At 47.6% G+C, this 19,251-nt stretch overlaps 1 protein-coding gene across 16 annotated transcripts in view; it reads right to left on the minus strand.

Moving 5' to 3' along the window:
• Positions 1-12,767: 12,767 nt before the first annotated feature.
• Positions 12,768-19,251, minus strand: part of PPP2R5C (protein phosphatase 2 regulatory subunit B'gamma) — a 120,632-nt gene continuing 114,148 nt past the window's right edge. For 9 of the 16 annotated variants that reach the window (XM_057318659.1, XM_057318652.1, XM_057318650.1 and 6 more), the window contains one exon: positions 12,768-15,647. In XM_057318659.1, coding sequence (XP_057174642.1) covers positions 15,632-15,647 — 16 coding nt within the window. In that variant the 3' untranslated portion in view covers positions 12,768-15,631. Of the gene's footprint in view, positions 17,698-17,806; positions 17,877-19,251 lie in introns of all 16 variants that reach the window. The other 7 variants (XM_057318656.1, XM_057318649.1, XM_057318661.1 and 4 more) reach the window with 3 other exon arrangements.

The raw sequence follows: 19,251 nt of genomic DNA on the forward strand, positions 1-19,251 counted from the left end.
TAAAATCAGTGCAAATATTCCAGAATACTCCAGAAAGATAGAAGTCCTTGGAATACTTTAGTTTCTTCACATACTTACATTATATATGTATATAGTCTATGATATTTGGTATATATTACATTTTAAGATATTATATGTGTGTATATATGTGTACGGACATAATCTGATTCTAAGCCCATGTTTTGGAACTCCCTTGCTTCATCCAAACATGTATCTTGGATAATTGTTACGTGAGAACATGTCATGCTCAAATTATTCTCGATTTTAACATCGAGAGCCCCTACTAACTGGCTCCTTGCACTTTTAACATTCTTCTTTAACAAATGCTTTCTTTCAGCACGTCCGACATCTGGCAGGGTGTTTGCAGGACAGCTGTATCATGTGTGGAATTACGATCTTGTTTTTGTTCTTGTTTGGAGATTAAGTATGGATTAAGGAGAAGCATGTGGGTGCCACGTGGACATGGGGTGGACTTGTGATGGTTAATTTTCTATGTTAACTTGGCTGGGCCATGGTGACCAGATATATGGTCAAAACTTATGCTGGATGTTTCAGTATGGGTGTTTTTGGATGAGATTAACATTTAAATTGGTGGACTTTGAGTAAAGCAGACCACCCACCATAATGTGGGTGGGCCTCATCCAATCAGTTGAAGGCCTAAACAGACCAAAAGTCTGACCTCCCCCAAACAAGAGGGAATTGTGCCAGCAGTTGGTAGCACTGGCTCTTTCCTGGATCTCTAGCATGCCAGCCTACCATGCAGATTTTGGATTTGCAGCCTCCATAAGCCAGTTCCTTAAAATCTGTCCGTCCATCCATCACCCATTCATCCTATTGGTTCTGTATCCCTGGAAAACCTTGATTAATACAGTACAGATCTTTTATTAAGGGGAAGTTGTTCAAAAACTTTTTTTCAGTAACTGCTGGTTTAGACTATCTTGTCTGGGGTCAGTGTGGGTTACATTTTCCTAGAAAATTATCCATTTCAAATAGGTTTAAAATTTATTTACAACTATTGTGCAAAGTAGTCTCTTATGATTTTTAAAAATGTCCTCTGTATTAACGGTTATTTTTCTTTTGTCATTATTTATTTTGGATATTTAGGGGTTGACCCATGCCATTAAGAAAAACTGGCTAGTGATTCATTTATTTGTTGATTTTTTTAAAAAAGTAATTTATCAGTTTTACTTTTTTTCTGGTTTCAAACTTCACTAAATTTCTACCTTTTTTCTGTCTTAATTCCTACTTTAAAAAAAATTCTTTTCAAAATTAATTTTTTAAAAAATATTTTATTTATTTATTTGAGATGGAGAGAGAGGGAGGGAGCACAAGCAGGGGGAGGGGCAGAGGGAGAAGCAGACTCCCCGCTGAGCAGGGTGCCTGATACAGGACTCAATCCCAGGACTCTGGGATCATGACCTGAGCTGAAGGCAGACACTTCACCGACAGAGCCACCTAGGTGCCCCTCAAAATTAATTTCTTTTTCTGAATGAATGATTGCTTTTGGAATGATCAGAATATTTTGGTTGTTGTTACACTCTTTTCTTTTCAGACCAACCTTGGTGTACCATCAGGTCACTGGACCCAATATTAGTTTTTATTTTAATTTTTTCTTTTTTTGCTTAAGGCAGGTTTATTGGGATATAGTTTAAGTATGGCAAGATCCACACCTCTACAGTATACTGTTCTGTGAGTCACGACAGACCTAACATCTGTGTAGTCACCACAGTACACTGTTCTGTGAGTCACGACAGACCTAACATCTGTGTAGTCACCACAGTACACTGTTCTGTGAGTCACGACAGACCTAACATCTGTGTAGTCACCACAGTACACTGTTCTGTGAGTCACGACAGACCTAACATCTGTGTAGTCACCACAGTACACTGTTCTGTGAGTCACGACAGACCTAACATCTGTGTAGTCACCACAGTACACTGTTCTGTGAGTCACGACAGACCTAACATCTGTGTAGTCACCACAGTACACTGTTCTGTGAGTCACGACAGACCTAACATCTGTGTAGTCACCACAGTACACTGTTCTGTGAGTCACGACAGACCTAACATCTGTGTAGTCACCACAGTACACTGTTCTGTGAGTCACGACAGACCTAACATCTGTGTAGTCACCACAGTACACTGTTCTGTGAGTCACGACAGACCTAACATCTGTGTAGTCACCACAGTACACTGTTCTGTGAGTCACGACAGACCTAACATCTGTGTAGTCACCACAGTACACTGTTCTGTGAGTCACGACAGACCTAACATCTGTGTAGTCACCACAGTACACTGTTCTGTGAGTCACGACAGACCTAACATCTGTGTAGTCACCACAGTACACTGTTCTGTGAGTCACGACAGACCTAACATCTGTGTAGTCACCACAGTACACTGTTCTGTGAGTCACGACAGACCTAACATCTGTGTAGTCACCACAGTATACTGTTCTGTGAGTCACGACAGACCTAACATCTGTGTAGTCACCACTACAACTCAGATACTGAGTTCCCATCACCCCAAAAGAGCTGCCTTGTGCCCTTCTTTGGTCACTATTCCACACCGGCTCCTGGCAACCACTCATCAGATTTCTAGAGCTCCCCTGGCCCTAAAGATCATATAAAAAGGAATCAAACGTCATATGGCCTTTTGTATCTAATTTTTTTCACTTAGAATAAAGTTTTGGAGATTGATCTACATTGAATGTATCAGTGGTCCTTTCGATTTTTAATTGTTTATTAATTGCTTATTTTATTGTGTGTGTGTGTGTGTATATATATATAATAACCAACTTGTTTATCCATTCACACTTGATGGGTATTTTGTGTTTCAATTTTTGGCAATTAAAAGTAAATCAGGGCACCTGGGTGGCTCAGTTGGTTGAGCATCTGACTCTTGGGTCTCAGCTCAGGTCCCGATCTCAGGGTTGTGAGTTCAAGCCCCACTTGGGGCTCCACGCTGGGCATGGGGCCTCCTTAAAAGAAAAAAAAAAAAAAAAAGCAAAGCTGCTATGAACATTCTGATATAAGACTTAAAGAAATATGTTTTCAAGTCTATTGGGTAAACACTTCTTTCTGGTATTTAGGAAGGCTTATAAGTGGAATAACGGGGTCATATGGAAAGCGGAAAGTGTATGTTTAATTCTGAAAGAAACTAGAAAATTGATTTCCAAAGTGGGCACACCATTTTGCATTCCCACCAGCAATGAGTGAGCGATCCCCTGTTGCTCCATCCTCTAAACATTTGATATTGTTAGGTTTTTAGTTATATTTTACTTACATGAGTGCATGAGTGCATTCACCTGTTGCTGTGTAGCAGTAGGTTATGATTTCAATTTCCATTTTCCTAATAACTAATGATGTTGGACATCCTTTTACTTTCTGCTTTTAAAAATATTACCTTGCTGTTCTTTTGCAGCTTTAAAAATTTTTCAAAAAGATTTTATTTATTTGACAGAGAGAGAGTGAAAGAGAGCACAAGGAGGCAGAGAGGCAGGCAGAGAGAGGGAGAGGGAGAAGCAGGCTCCAGTTGAGCAGAGAGCCCCATGCAGGGCTTGATCCCAGGACCCTGGGATCATGACTTGAGGTGAAGGCAGACGCTTTAACCTACTGAGCCACCTACGCACCCCACTTAACGTTTTTTTTAAAAAGATATATTTTAGAGAGAGAGAAAGGGCAGGGGCAGGGGGAGAGGGAGGGAAGCAGACTCCTTGATGAATGCACAGCCCAACACGGGGCTTGACCTCATGACGCTGAGATCATGATCTGAGCTGATATCAAGAGTTGGACACTTGAACCAACTGAGCCACCCATGTGCCCCTTTTCGCAGGTTTTTATGTTGGATGTTTAAGTTATTTAAAAATTTTTGATATGGATTTTGAATGCTATGAATTTACATCTGAGCACAATGTTGGCTGCATCCCATAGATTCTGATATGTCATAGTTTCAGTACTATTTTTTTTTTTTTTTTAGAAATGCTGCATCGAATTTACATTTCTCTCTTGATCTTAGAGTTACTTAGTGGCTTAAAAACTTCTATGTGGAAAGACCTTTGAAGAAATATTATTCTTAATTTCCAGTTTTGTCATGTGGTAATCAGAGTGCTGTTATGTTATGTTTGGAATTTCAGATTTTTGTGGCTTAGTATGTGATCAGTTTTCATAAATGTTGCAGGTGAACTTGAAAAGGAGTGTTCTCTGGTTTAAAGACTAGAGTTTAGGGGCTTCTGGTGGCTCAGTCGGTTAAGCAGCTACCTTCAGCTCTGGTCACGTCAGGAAGGTCTCATGGGAAGGAGCTCTTGCATCCTTGTAATTATTTTTTTCTGTGCCCTTTAAAGCCAATCAGCAGTTTCACTGGATAAAAACAAAAACAGAAACAAAAAAACCCAAACAGCCATCCTTGTCTCGTATTTCCTTGGGAATCTTGAAAATGTTGCTCCATTGTGTTTAACACATGAGATCAGCTGAAGCCACCTGGGCCTGTTTTCGAGGTCTTGAGCCTTGACCCAGGTGTAAGCTGGGTGGGCTGCTGTCTAGGTCTGTGACCACTCAGCAAACACACCAGAAGGTGTCCCCTCCCTTCCTAGGACTCTCTTTGGGCAGCCAGACATGGGTTCTTGTTGGACTTGCACCCGTCTCCACTGCCAGCACACACTCCATCCCCAGCCCCCAGTTTCCCAAGCCTGGCTCCTTTCCATCCAGATCACACCTTAGACATCCCACCCTCAGGGAGGCCACCCGACCTCCATCAGAGGTGGGTGGCCCTACATGTGACTATATAGCTCTTCTACTAGCGATACTTTCTTCTTGTCTGCCTTTCCCCACCAGGAAATAAGTTCCAGGAGCACAGTGCTGGCTACACTGTGCGGTAAACACTCATGTCGATGGCATGACCATGCCTCGGCCACGCCTACAGCCAGGTGACCACACACTGAAGGCCCTGCACACCTCCTGTCTCAGGCTCCACTCTGCCCTGCCTGGAACTTCACACCCAGTTTCCATGGTGGACAGGCCCCGAGGCACAGACGTCCTGCCAGCCCATGGGGTCGCGTGTTCCCTTTGCTCTGCCCCATGCGTTCTTACTGTGAGGGGGCCTCTCCCCTGGCCCAGGGACTTGTTGTTAGATCAGATTAGGAAATGCATCCCTCTGGGAGCCCCTGGCCCCAGGCAGGCTGGGCTAGATGCCCCCCACCCCCAATATGCTCTCATACTGTATTCAATGATCTCTTCAATCCAGTCTTTTCTGCAGTGTGGCGATGTGCTTGAGGATGGCCTCTTGCTCAAAAAGAAGACATTTTTTGGGTGAATGAATCAGATGCATTCTGTTGAAGGGGACCACCAGCCTTCAGCTGCCAAATTAAAAAACCTAAGATGGCCGTGCTTCCCTTCCCTGTGTTCCTGCCCAAGGCCCGTGAAGCATCCTGTTGGCAGTGGTGGGTGATAGAGAAGAGTAGGGTCTGGGTGGCCACAGCCCTGGCTGCCTGCCTTCGGTGCGAAGATTGACAGAGAGAACACGTGTCAATGCCACGCATGGTGTCCGGCCACCACCCGTCCTCAGTACAAGGTGACTCTTGGTACTCTTGTCCTGGCTCCTGAGTCTCTCCCACGGTTACTGCAGCCCAGTGTCTTAGCACGGCCATGTGTCCAGCACTCGGGGGCCTCACTTGGTCTTGGCAATGCTCAGCGCCGGCCCAGACACCCCAGGCCAAGCAGCAGCGGGGACTTCACACCCATAGGGGGTTCGGTGCCTCCGAGCCACTCCTTGTTCTCCCACCTGAGACCCCCACCCCCAGCTGACATTCCACTTCAGGGACTTCACTGTCCCCTGTGTAGAATTCTTTCATACCTTCTCACTGTCTACAGGCTGAAGCCCAAATTCCTTAAAAGGATGGGTGGGCTTCATGGCCCAGCCCTGCAGAAAGCTGCAGCCTCATTTCATGGCCACTCTCCCTGGTCAGTCTGGTGACAGCCTAGCTCCAGCATCACTGCATGCCTCCCCCATCCCTGGATCTTTGTATGCATCCCTTTGCTTGGAACATCCTTCCCTTTCATGGGGGGAGCCCCTGGGATGCCCCTCCCTAGCCCTGCCCACTCCCTGTTGTGACACTCATGGCTGAGCCTGGTTTGTTGGGCTGTCCTGGTTACGCAGAAGCAAAGATGTCTGTGTTGTTCGTCAGCACCATCGTGTTGAACAGGCAACGAGCAAGTATCCTTCTCCCCCCCCAACGTTGGGCTCTTCCTGCCGCAGGCACACTCAGTCCCTGGTGTGTCCCCCAGCCCAGTGCACCCTCACCCACTTAACCCAGTGAGCAAAGGACCCTGTTGTGTGGGGATGGAGCTGAGCACTGCGGACACAGTAAAAAAGCAGCCGAGGTCCCTGTCTGCTGGTGGAGGCACTTAACTAAGGAACAAATATAATTACAGATTGTATCAGGGCTTGGAAGAAAATGGGAAGTTCCCAATTCTGACAGGGTGGTCAGAGAAGGCCTCTCTCAAGAGAAAACACTGACGTTTACACATGCAGGACAGAAGGAAGTCAGCCATGCTTCTCTGGGGATAGGGTGGGCAATGATGGCCTGTGCAAAGGCCCTGAGGTGGGAAAGAGCTGAGAAAGGGAGGCCAGTGTAGGAACATGGGGGACGTGGGTCAGAGGCAGCTGCAGATGTTGGCAGCAGGCAGATCAGAGAGATCCTGGAGCCCGTGGGAAGGAGTTCAGGCTTCATTTAAGTGCCATGTAAAGCCACTCCTGGGTTTTAAACAAGAGGGTGACGTGATCACTGTTTTGAGATGCTCCAGAGAGAAGGCCATCGAGGGAGGCGTGGGAGCAAAGCTGGGGCGGGCAAGTAGAGAGCTGCGTCCTGGCGGAGGGGAGACTCCAGGCTGGGTTTCTGGCTGGGCCGTGGGTGTGGGGCTGCGCCACCACCAGATGAAGACAGCTGTAGAGCGGGGCTGGCGGGGCTGGGCGGGGCTGGCGGGCCGGCCGGTGCTGCCGGCACTGACCCTGGGTGCCACGGGTGTCCAGACCATCCCAGGCACCCTGAGGACCCGGTGTCCACAGGCCCAGATGTCTGTTGATTGGAATACTTCTGTCCTCTTTTAGGTCAAATCTTCACTCTGGGAGGCTGGATTTGATTTTGATTTTTTTTTTTTTTTTTTTGTACTCGAAGTTTTATAAGGTCAACTGGTGGAAAATATGGGCACTTTTTTTATAAAAGATCGAAAATGTGTGGCTACTGATGACTGAGCATTTCTGGCCCATCCTGTACAACAGACTGAAGACGATTCCAAAGACTTTTTCCAAGTGTTCTGAGAAACTTAGGTTTTCTGATGGGGAAAATTTTTCTATTCAGGAAATATCTGAATTTTTACTGAGTAAAAATGTTCCCCAAAGAGGTTCACTATCTATCTCAAATAAATCTTTCGAATATGCAATTCCTAGAGACAGTAAAAAACCCAAACAAACCACAACCTAGAAAGAATGCAGCGGCAGGCAGCATGAACACACAACTCTGAGTTCCTATTAGACACGTCCAACCCGGGGCGCCCCGGGGTCTCAGTCGGTTGAGCATCCAACTCTTGATTTCGGCTCAGGTCATGATCTCAGGGTTGTGAGATCGAGCCCCGCGTCCAGCTCCGTGCTCAGCAGGGAGTCTGCTTGAGAGTCTCTCTCTCCCTCTTCCCCTCCCCGTTCGTGCTCTCACCCCCTCAAATAAATAAAATCTTAAAAAAGGTCCTCAAGAAAACCCCACATCCAACCCGCTGGGTTGTAGCACTCACTAGTTAGGGGCTTGCTTTCTCTGAGTCTACTTCATTTTCTGTAAAGCAAGGGCTTCGAAGCAGACCAGGGTTTCTAGAATTCTGGATTTCATAGGTCAGGAGGCAGATCACTATTGTCATACGGTTAACACCTTCGGGGGCGGGTAGGGGGACACAGTGTTGCCAACTGTTTTCTAGTGTGGAATTACAAAAGAAACGGCTATTTGCGTTTGCCACGTCATGAGGGTATGGTGCCCAAAGTGGAGGAACAGCACGTCCGGTAAAGGACAATAATACTTTAATGCCGTTCATTTTCTGAGGGACTGGCTCCGCTGGCCATCTCTCACGCCTCGATGAGGACGTGGCGGCACTCTGTCGTGCTCAGCACTAGTGTGCAGACTGGTGGTGGGGACCCAAGCCTGGTCAACAGAAATCTGACACTGGTCCCAGCGTCACTCAGGGGGAGACCGGGTCCCTGGGAGACGCGGGTTCTGTCTGGGCTCGGCTCTATGTGGCCTGAGCCTCCACGGCCCTGGGTCTCCTCACCGATGACGTGCCTGCTGGCACCTGAAGTCGTGCCAATCTCCAGGCTGGAGAAAACGCTAGTAAGAAAGGACATTCGTTACTGTTAATTGACTACATTTTAATTTGGGCAGGGGGCCCATGGTGTTCATTATGCTGTGAATGAATGAAGGAAGGAAGGAATGAGTGAAGTTTTTTTGCCTGAGATTCCTGCCCTCTGGAGACCTTCCTGGGCTCTGACGTTGCTAGGTACCCGGTGCCAGGGGAGCCATGACGGTGTCTGAAGCTGAGGTATGTTTCCTGTCTTTAATTTTGACGTTGAATACAAGTCACCTCTTAGCCACTTCGAGGGACGCAGTGGTCTCCCCCCAGAGCTGCTGAGCGCGGCCCATATACTCTAGGGTCTGTTCTGTTCCTATCGGCGGGTTGGTAGCCTTGTCTCCGGAATCCTCCACCTTCTCCAACGGCTTAATCGGAAAGCCGGTCTTGGGCCGGAGCCAGAAGGCCCCCCTCCGGCTGGCTGCCCGTGGCGGCGCCGTGGGGAGAGCTGAGTCAGAGGCCCCGGAGGGAGTGCCGGCTCCTGGCTGTGCCCTTGTTGGCCGTGGCCTTGGCCGTGAGCGAGCCTCTCCGTGCTTCTAGCTCCCTGTCTCTGAGGACCACGGCGCTGGGAAGGGCTCACCCAGCCCCAGGAGAGGCTTGGCCACTGCCCCAGCTCCCAGCGGGCTGCCCCAAAGCCCTGGGGAAGTCCTGCCAGACGAGGATCTTGTCTCCCTGGGGCTCTTGGGCCACGCCGGCCAGTCCACGGTAACAATGAGATCTGCAGTGTGGTTGTGGGCTGCACAGGGTCAGCCCAGCCTTTGGAATCCCACGTTAAGTGTGACTGGCCCCCCTGAAGCCCTGGACAGCCAGGCGCCCGGGCCCTTCCCTGGTTTGGCCCACGCATGCAGAGCAGGAGTGACCTCCAGGAGAGGACGAGCGGGCTCTGAGCCCAGCCTCTCCTGGCCGGCCCTGCCCGACGCGGCTTTTCCTCCTGCTGACCTTAACCTGTGTCCTTGGCGGTCATAAAGGGTGACCAGGAGTACGGTAGTTTTGCTTCCTTCTGGGTCCTTCCAGGGAGTTACTGCACCCATGGTGGTCTCGGGGACATCCCCAGTGTGAATGCAGCCCTTCGGCCGTCACTCTCTGCGCCACCAGGCCCCCCGCAGGTTCCAGTAAGCCTGTTCCTCTGCCTTCCGTGCTGTTGACCCTGACCTGCTTGCGTGCTCGGGCTTCACTCACGTGGCACTCCACGTGGCAGGCTTTTTATGCTGGTCTTTTTGAAACTCGTGAGGACACAGTTCTGTAGGAAGCAACCTCTGGCTCTCCTAGCAAACACTTTCACCACAGAATCATCTGGATTTTGACAACACTGAACCGAAGAAAACAATTCATCAAATGGTCGGACTTATTAGACGTTATTTGCTTTTCAGCTCAAGAGCAGCCAATGAATGTGGCCTTGGGGGTCAGCCTGGGTTTTGTGGGCTCAGTGGTGCCTAACATTCTGGTTTGCGAGAGGCCCCGGCCTCAGGATCCATCGCTGTCCGGGAGCTGAGCCTGCTCCGGTCTCCAAGCCTCAGCAGCACGCTCACGCTGGGCTGACTTCACGACGCAGGAGCCCATTCTCAGTAAGGTCGAAACACGCTCTCCGTAAGCGCGTGGTCAACAGGTTCCTTGATGCTCCGCTCACCTGCCTTGTGTTGGCACGTGGGGCTCCAGGAGAAAATCCCAAAGGAAAGGGGCAGTTACTGGCTAGAAGGTGCCCTTAAATCTACACTTAACTTGAGGCAGATTTCTAGAAGATGCATTTTGGAGATGGTAATGAAGGTGCTAATGAGGTGACCGCACCTGAGCGAGGCGGACAGGGAACCTTAGGCTGACCCCTCAGTGTTCGCTTTAGTGCCCGGGTCCACCCAGTGTCCCCGGGAATCCACATCCCGACTCTGTGCATGGTGCTGGTGTGAGCGGGCCGGGATGTGTGTGTGTGGGAGGGAGACAGGCAGAGACCCAGCACTTCTATCAGATGCCTCCGGGGCCCAGACCCGCTGCATAAAAGGGATTCCTGAACGGGCCTGATTCCAGGGGCTGCTGGGAGCTCCGTGGGCTTCCCGCAGCAGAGATGCCCACTCCTCCACTGCTCGCTGCTCCTGCCCCGGCACGATGGAGAGTTCACCCAAGTGTCTCTTACTGGCTGTTCTTACTACAGGAACCTAGGAGGTTTTCGTTGGGGTCACTAAGCGCGGAGGTGGAGGTTAACTAAACTTACTGTGGTCATCTCACAATACCGTATGTGAGTCATTATGCGGTGCCCCGAGACTGACACAGAGCTGCAGGCCAACTGCATCTCAATAAAACTGGAAAAAAAAAAAGATGGGTCAGAGAACTCTTGGGATTGACTAGTAATCAGTTATGCATCATCCTGTAACATAAACCACAAAGCTGAGTTCAGCTCCAGCTTAAATTTACTGAGCTGTTTCTAAAAGCCCCACAGGAGTAAACCAGGCCACGTTTCCCCTGAACTGGGTGTGATCAGAAGAAAGAAGAACTAGAGGGGCGCCTGGGGGGCTCAGTCGGTGAAGCATCTGCCTTCAGCTCAGGTCATGATCCTGGTACTGGGATCGAGCCCCACATTGGGCTCCCTGCTCAACGGAGAGTCTGCTTCTTTTTCTCTCTCTCCCCCTCTGCCCATCCCCACTGCTCGTTCTCTCTCTCAAATAAATAAAATCTTAAAAAAAAAAAGATGAATTAGAGATTCTTTCCTCCACTCCCGCAAAGTGCTGTGGAGTTTACGTAATACTTTTGTAAAAAGCAGAGACAGGAGATTGCAGGCCAGAGCGGGAAAACGCTCAGCCGCGAACCATCTGGGTGCACTGCTCTGTCTCTACTCCTCCCATTTCCTTCTCTAAAAAAGTTAATCTTAGTGTATTTCAAACTTTTGGATCATGGAATCTACTCCCCCGCCCAGAAATGATATCTTCTGTAAAACCACATATATTAAACAAAGAAGAGCTGAAGTTCTGGCACATTTACGGGTTCACACAGTAACATGATGAAGTTACCGAGGACAGAAGCTAATGAGCTGGTGGTCTCCAAAGGGCTGAAAGTTGGTAGAACACATTTGAGGTTTTTTTTTTTTTTTTTAAGTAGTTAAAATATCACAAACCTTATGTAAGAACAGGAGCTTCTGAAGTGTATGTGAAGGCCACGGGACTGGATGGTTTCTGGGTTCCTCCGGTTCTAGAAGTCAAGTGCATGGTCAGAAGCCCTCCCATGTGTTCGTGGCCACCCCCTCCCCTGCACCTCTGACCTTGCATGACCCAGGTGTCCCTCCGGTGTAACACAGTGGTAAGGGGAGGGACTCCGAGGTGACGCCGTGTGGGCTGAAACCTGGCTCCACTCCGTACTTTGTGACCTCGGGCCAGCGACTCGACCTCTGAGTGCGCCTGTCCTCACCTGTCAAGGAGGGTCACAGCGGCAGATACTTTGGTGGGTCATGAGAATAAAGTCAACAAACACGGCCTCCAGCAGCTCCTGGCGTAAGGTGCTGATTCTCCTGGAAGGAGACACGGAGTGGGTTCCACCTGCTAGCCCGAAAACAGGAGTGGCGTGAAGCTGACCTCGTGGTACGCGTCCACCCCGAGTTCTCTCACGGATGCTACTGGCCACGGCGGCTTCTCCGATTCCAAGACGGGAGGTGAGGGGTGCCTGGTCCGAGGACACAGCCAGTTCCTAGCTGCACCACGTTTAGGGTGTCCTCTGACCAGCACACCTGCCCCTGGGTGGAAGTGGGGTATGTGTGGCTCTCCAAACTTCCCCACAGACTTACCATGGGCTCGGCCCCCTCCACACGCCCCAGCTCCAGAGCAATGTCTCCTGTATTTACGCGTGTCAGAGGCATCACGAGACCCTCTGACAGAGAAGGGAACGGAGGTGCACAGGTCACCGTGTGCCTGCTGGAAGGTCGACCCAGCGCGGCCACGGAGGTGGGTGGTGGGTGGCAGGGACTTGAGGACGTACCTGATTCTCAGCCTACTTTGTTGACTCCCAGCATCAGTGAGGCTGAGGTTCCCCATGAAGAAGGGGGGCGGCCGGCAGAGACCCCAGATCGATTCCCACCGATTCTTACTGTTTGCAAGACATTAATTTCTTTTCAAGAATTATTTTAAACATCACGATTTGGGGTCAAATAATTTCATTTCTATAAATTGTGCTCTGACTCACATTTGCCTCCTCAAAGATGAGAGGGGGGTGGAGAAAGGCACCTCTACTTTTTTCCCTGAGGGAGGTGAGCCACGAGCTCACGGAATGAGCTGGGGAAGCTGGGCCGGGGCCTCCGCTCCCCATCTCCCAGACGGTGTCCCTGGCGTGGCTGCCCTCGCCCGAAGGGAAGCCTGCTAACTGCCAGGCCCAGCTGGCCCGACACCGTGGCTAAATTTAGTTTCATGATGAGCAATAAAATTCACATGTTCTTTATTTAGTCCATATAATACACCATTTTTAGAGGTTTTTTCTTTTTTTAAAATTGGATAAAAGAGCATATTAAATGGCACGTGTATGAAGTTTTCTCTTCATAAACAATGTCAGAACAGAAAGTTTTGAATTACAAAATGTTAAAAAATATGTAGGTACTTAACATTTCACTAAAGCGTAAAGTTACAGATATCTTCTAAAGAAAAATAATTGTGCCACTTACCTATTTTTGCTGTTTCTATGAACGTTTTTTATTCTGTACATAGGACATTTTGTACAAAATATGAAGTCTACATTTTTATTACTTATTACCATAAAACAAAGATACAACGTATGTACAATATTAAAAGGAAGCCATACTAAAGCCACACTAAAAAGACACTCGGAATAGTGACATTTCTGATGTACAGGTACATTTCGGAAAGAGTCAAGATGCCGAACGCAGAACTTTATGAAGAAAAACAGTCACCGGTTTATTTTCAATGTCGTACTTTTGAAATCAGTTTGGTACAGAATAAACAGTGTATCTATATAATAATATATAAGTTGAACAATTAGCACAGGGGATCTGAGTACTAACTAGGAAAACTTTAATAGGCCAAAATATTAAATAATAGTCTTGTCAAAGAAAATTAGTCTCTTTCAAAACTGCCCCCCCCCTTTTGGTGAATGTTTGTCTTCAATAAAGAGCAGAAATAAAGCCTAGACAAAGAGGTGTTCTTACAGGTTGAGCTTTATACAATCACCCAAATCACGGGTATTCTGCTTTTTACCTAGGGCCGAAGAGAGTCTTCCCAGAACCCTCTCTCACACACATACTGAACATCCAAAATCAAGGGTATTTGAGAATCTATCAGCTAAAGACGGTAGTTCAAACAATGGTATATCAAAATACATAAGACGCTGCTTTATACAATAAAAAGCACCCTTTTTCCCTCAAAAGGAGAAGGCATCTAAACTTTTTTTAAATTATAAATTTCATAATGGTAAAATGGATAGATAACTTGTCAAGTTTCTCAGGAAGTGTTTCTTCTCACAAAGTGGCCTTTCCCACTTTCAGCTGGGGCAATCTTTTTAGTTAGTACTCAGCTCCTAACCCAGAACCCCCCCCCCCCCCATGATCTTCCTCCAGGGACACAAGGAAATCAACATCGTGGGTGGACGTCAGTGACACCGGGGGCAGCAGGCACCACGGCTGCGCGGGGAACCGTGCCTGCTTTCCACAATGTTTCCGTGGACACCCAAGACCTAATACAGATCCTAAAAGAAGCCACGTTTTATCTTTTTCTGCAAGACATTTAACATGAACTTAATATAATCTTATGCCAGAGACAAAAGAAACTAGAGTCACTTGTTTAGAACAGCAGGACGCATCTCAAATAGCTCTCAAGCGGGATAAGTAAGTCAAAACACGGGCCACCCTGAGAGAAATACAGAGCAGACGAAGCACTAAGTGTGAAGGGTTTTCTCCTCGTGCTATTCCATCCCAAACAAAAAGCTCGACACATGCAAGGAGGTCCGTGAAATCTAATAGCAGCATTTGAAGACCGATGGGAACTTAGACGCTGTATTTTCCTCATGAGGTGTTTATAATGTGTGCTCTATTCACCTGGACCCGGTTCACGGTAAGCCCTCACGCCGCCGCCGCCCGCTGGGGTCTGGGGACCACGACCCGGCGGCAAGGGGACATCAGGCCAGCGCCCCGCACGGACCGTGGCATTTTTGTTACTTTATGCCCAGAGGAAGCTGCAGCTCTCGTCGGGCCAAGATGCGGCCCGACTGAAGATGATCTCGTTCTAACCTTCTATAAAATGTAGAAAATGGATTCTCAGAGATGACAGCTTTATTCATTCAAGAGCCTTGTGAAAGGGCAACAATGTTTAGAGAAAAAAAAGTCTGCAAACAAACAAACAAACAAACAAACAAAAAATGGGACACATCATTTTAAAATTCTAATTCCGGTCAAGGTAGACAGAGAAAGCTTTCTTTAAAATAAGTTTCTCCTATGAGCTTAACTGCTGGGGTCCCTGGTGCTGGACCCCAGGCTTGGAAATATGGCTTTAGCTATACACAAAAGAAGTGACACGGCACAGATGTCACTAATCAAAGGAAAGAGATACCATCGGAAAACACAGCGGCGGATTGTCATGTCACTTTTCCCAGTAAGGTATGTTAGAACAAGGACAGCAAAGAATCATCTCAATGGGATAAAAAGAAAGGAAAAAGGAGAGAGAGAGGAGGAGAGAAAGAGAGAGAGAAGCTACAGGCGTAACAATCACAGAGAAACAATGGGAAAGGTTTGTAAAGTCTTCAAAAATATGTAATACTTTTTAAAAGTGTTCCTTTGATTTGAAGAACATTGATCTTATCATAGAACCACTTATTTTAAATGATCACGAATTCCGGTTGGGTGGAACATGAAGATGGTGACCAGGGTGCTCTCCTTAGCTCTGATTTTGGGAAGCAGTCTTACGGGGGCTGTGCCGGGGCTGAGCCCACTCGCCGGGGACGTGGCCGGCGGCCCTCGGCTCTGCCAACAGATCTGAGAAGCCACCATTGTTTGAACTCCTAATCTCGAGCTGAGGCAGCAAGTGCATTATTGCCTACAGAACGGGGTCGAAGAAAGCTCTGACTCTGAGTGTAACTGATTGGTATGGCACAGAAAGGATGTATTTTCTACAGAATCCAGGAAAGAACAGGCATCCCCAGCCCGACGCGGTCCTCCGGGGGGCTAGCGCCCGTCCTGGGAGACCAGCTCGTCAGCTCTGCAGTGAGCCTCCAAGGCGTTCTTGGTGTGGAGGTCCTGAGGCAGCTCGGACTTGCGGCGCACGACAGGCCGGTCCTTCTTCAGGTCTTTCTGTGCCTGGAATCACAAAGGCAGTGGCGTTGCTACAACGAAGCCATTGGGGGGTGAGCTCACGTCCGCACTCTAAGTCAAAGGGCAGCCGGGAGCCGGGTGCCCAGCACCCACATTCTAAGGCTGCCCGAGGAACTCTGCGGTGCGCGCAGAGGCCACTGCCCCCAAACAGATTCGGCTGGAGCAATGATCTAATGGCTACTGTGAAGGGCTGTGTGCGCCACACCGGTGATTTGGGCTCCCGAAAAGTGTAGTTCTGTACAGAGTACTCAGTGCCTCTATTTTTGTAGATTTTAGGAAATGTCATCAATAGCAAAACCCCATTATGTAAGATGTTCCTAAAGGCATCTTTATGGCTCTGTCCATTACAGAAGACTTTCCAAACGTGGAAATTTCCTTTGGAGGGAAATAAAAAAATGAACGAAAACCACATTAAAACTGGATTTAAAGTCAAGAAAAGGTCTAAAATTACTATTGAATTTGAAAAAAAGGTCCTTAAAGTAGGAGGCATTAAGTGGGTCCCTTTGGGGAACAAACCCTCTAGCACTCAGAAAAACTGTACTTAATTATTTACATAAAATTTCCTAATATTGAGAATAAGAAATAAAAGACTCCCTTTCTCCACAACATTCTCTTCCTGAAGTTTAGGACATTGTGGTTTTACTTAAAAAAATTTTTTAAGAACCAGTCCTAGTTTTGCATGAGGATTTAGAGAACTGTGTCTGCAAAGAAAGTGGGGTGGGGGTGCTGATACGGGGAATTTACACCAAAGGCACCCATTTCCATTAATAACAGTTAAACGAGTCAGTCAGTTTTGAGGTAGGGCCACTGCATTAATACCAGTATTTCTGAAACAAAACAAGCCATGGAAATCATCTAAACACACGTATACACCAGAAGACTGCCAATTAGTTATAAACTTTAGACAGAACTGAGCCTTTCTGCTTGGCGTCTCCATCAAAAAGAAGACAGACTCTAAAGAGAGCGTAATGACTTCTGTGGTGGTGAATAAACGTCTTAGCAGAGAAAGTTCGTTTTAAGTCAATCATCTGACAACAAAAGGACAAAAACCACAACCACCTCTCATAGTTTCTGGAAATCTGACCTCAGCATAAAGTACACTTTCCCTGGCTTTTAAAAACGATCTAGAACCCGCAGAAGTCAGACATGAAAAGTTCACATTTTTGCAGAGTTAATATTTCTTGGGGTTCTTTGCAAATTTATCTGTGGAAACGGCAGTAACACCAAGGTTTAGAATGAGCCTTCTGTGAAGTTTTAGGAATATTTCTAGAAATGTGATGTGAATATGAACATACACATATGGTAAAGGCGGGAGTCTGGCTTTTTTCCCCTGAAAATTAGCGTAAGGTGCTTTGGGAGAAGCACCCCCGTCGGGGGGCTGCGCAGGGCACAGTGCTGAAGCGGGTTTGCTTTCGGCCCACGAGGAACTCAAGAGGCAAAATTCTACCCTGAAAACAAAGCAAAGCGAAGCCAAACAAAACCTAGACTTTTACAGACTCGAAACATTTCATCCCTGCTGAAACAGGCATTCTAAAGAGAAGAAACACTTTAGCAGAAAAAGGCCACAGTTGAAACCGTGGAACTGGAACCCGTAAGTGCAAACAGGGAGAACACACACGACCCCGGGAGCGTCTGGAAGGACAGAAAGTGTGCTGGACATGTCTGGGCCTTTCTGTGTGGGCATCTCAGATCGGTGTGTAGAGCAGGGCGTGAGTTTCACGAACCACAAGAGGAGAAAGATCAGAAAGACAGCAGGCGGGGAAGGATGGGAGGGCATGCAGACGGTCACCCCGAATGGACAGCCTGGGTGGAGGGGGCGTGCGGGCAACGGGCAGACGCAGCGAGCAGGTGCAGCGTGAGGCACGGCCTCTGTCTGCCGCATGTCGGCAGATCTAAGAGGCTTAAGTTTATACAGTAAGTGGGAGCAGAACATGAGGGCTCGGGTGAACATAACCGTGCATGTTTTCACTGTGCGGCTGAGGACACAGCTAACCCACATGTCTCGAGGGACCAGATTTGTCTTTACCATCACCAGCTGCAATGACAGGGAGAAAAGGGAAAATACTTCATGTACACAGAATTTGTCAAGTCCTGTCCTAAGCACACAAGCCTTAAACACACGCTATGCATTGCGTAAGGGGTACCTTCACTTCCCACCTGCCGTCTCTACAGCTTCCTTACGTGCACGGCTGACACTGCTTTTCTCCCGACCGACTGTTAGAAACGAGAATTGTAAACATTTTAAACGTCTCTGGTATAAATGTCATTCACGTGAAATTTAGTACTTTTCTTTGGATGTTCTATGTAGAGTTAGACAAGCCCCCCCCCCCCGCAAAAGAATGCAAATTATGGTTCTGACAGGTCAATACATAATGGAATTTCTCCACACAATTCCAACCAACTGCATCCCACTTCCTCCCCTCCTCTGGGGTGATACTGCCATTTACCTCTCACACGTGTCCCGTTCTGGCCAATGTTCAAGTCATTTCAAAGAAATGTGGAATTATTTTGGAAAAATAAAATTAGCCGAAGATAAAATTAAAGGGCACCGAAAATATTCAGACTTTAATTTTTAGCTGTAACTTCTTATGTAATTTGGTCTCCAAATTGTGCATATAAATTTCTCCTGCATCTAGGTAATTTTCTCTTTGTTTTAACAGCGTTTTTGAGAATTTCAGGAATATAGGACTCCAACATTTTTCAAATTCAGGAGAGTCTATTGTATCAAATATTATAGCTAAGAGAGTGCACTATAAATATCTTCATCTAGCTGGGTTGAAATGGGGAGGGGGGGTGCCTGGGTGGCGCAGTCGTTAAGCGTCTGCCTTCGGTTCAGGGCGTGATCCCGACGTTATGGGATTGAGCCCCACATCAGGCTCGTCCATTGGGAGCCTGCTTCTTCCTCTCCCATTCCCCCTGCTTGTGCTCCCTCTCTCGTTGGCTGTCTCTGTCAAATAAATAAATAAAATCTTAAAAAAAAAAAAAAAGAAATGGGGAGGGGATTCAATTAATCCATAGAAATCTATAATAAGTACTAGAATTGGGTAGTATTAGTCTTCCAGTTTTATTCTTTTTCAAAGTTGTTTTGGCTACTCTGGGTCCTTTGTGTTGCCATATGAATTTCAGAATCTGTATGTTATTAAAAAAAAAAGTATGCTGGGATTCTGATTGAGATCATGTTAATTTGGGGAGAACTGGCGTTTTAATGGCACGGAGTCTTTGACCCAGGAGCGTCGTCATAGAGATCTCAGAGGTAAGAGTGGGGGAATACTTCGCAGAAAACTTAGTTACCTAATCTTCCTGCAAGAGTCACAAAAACAAACACGCTACAGGAGTTCTCCAGGAAATGCCCTGCCTGCCTCCCGTTACTCAGAACCAAGTGGATGGATGAGCAGAGACTGATCCCTTCGTGTTACACAGAAGGACATAGGCCCTGTGCCAAGGGCAGGGGACAGATCAACCAGTGGGGAGTTTTCCTGGGACTGGCTATCACATAAATACGAGGGCCGACTTTCAGAGGCAGTTTTCCACTCAAGATGAGAATGCGATTTTGGTTTGCCTTCTCAATCAAATGCTTGATTCCTCAGAG

Source organism: Ursus arctos, unplaced genomic scaffold (assembly GCF_023065955.2).
Source record: "Ursus arctos isolate Adak ecotype North America unplaced genomic scaffold, UrsArc2.0 scaffold_25, whole genome shotgun sequence".
In the NCBI taxonomy this organism is placed as follows: Eukaryota; Metazoa; Chordata; class Mammalia; order Carnivora; family Ursidae; genus Ursus; species Ursus arctos.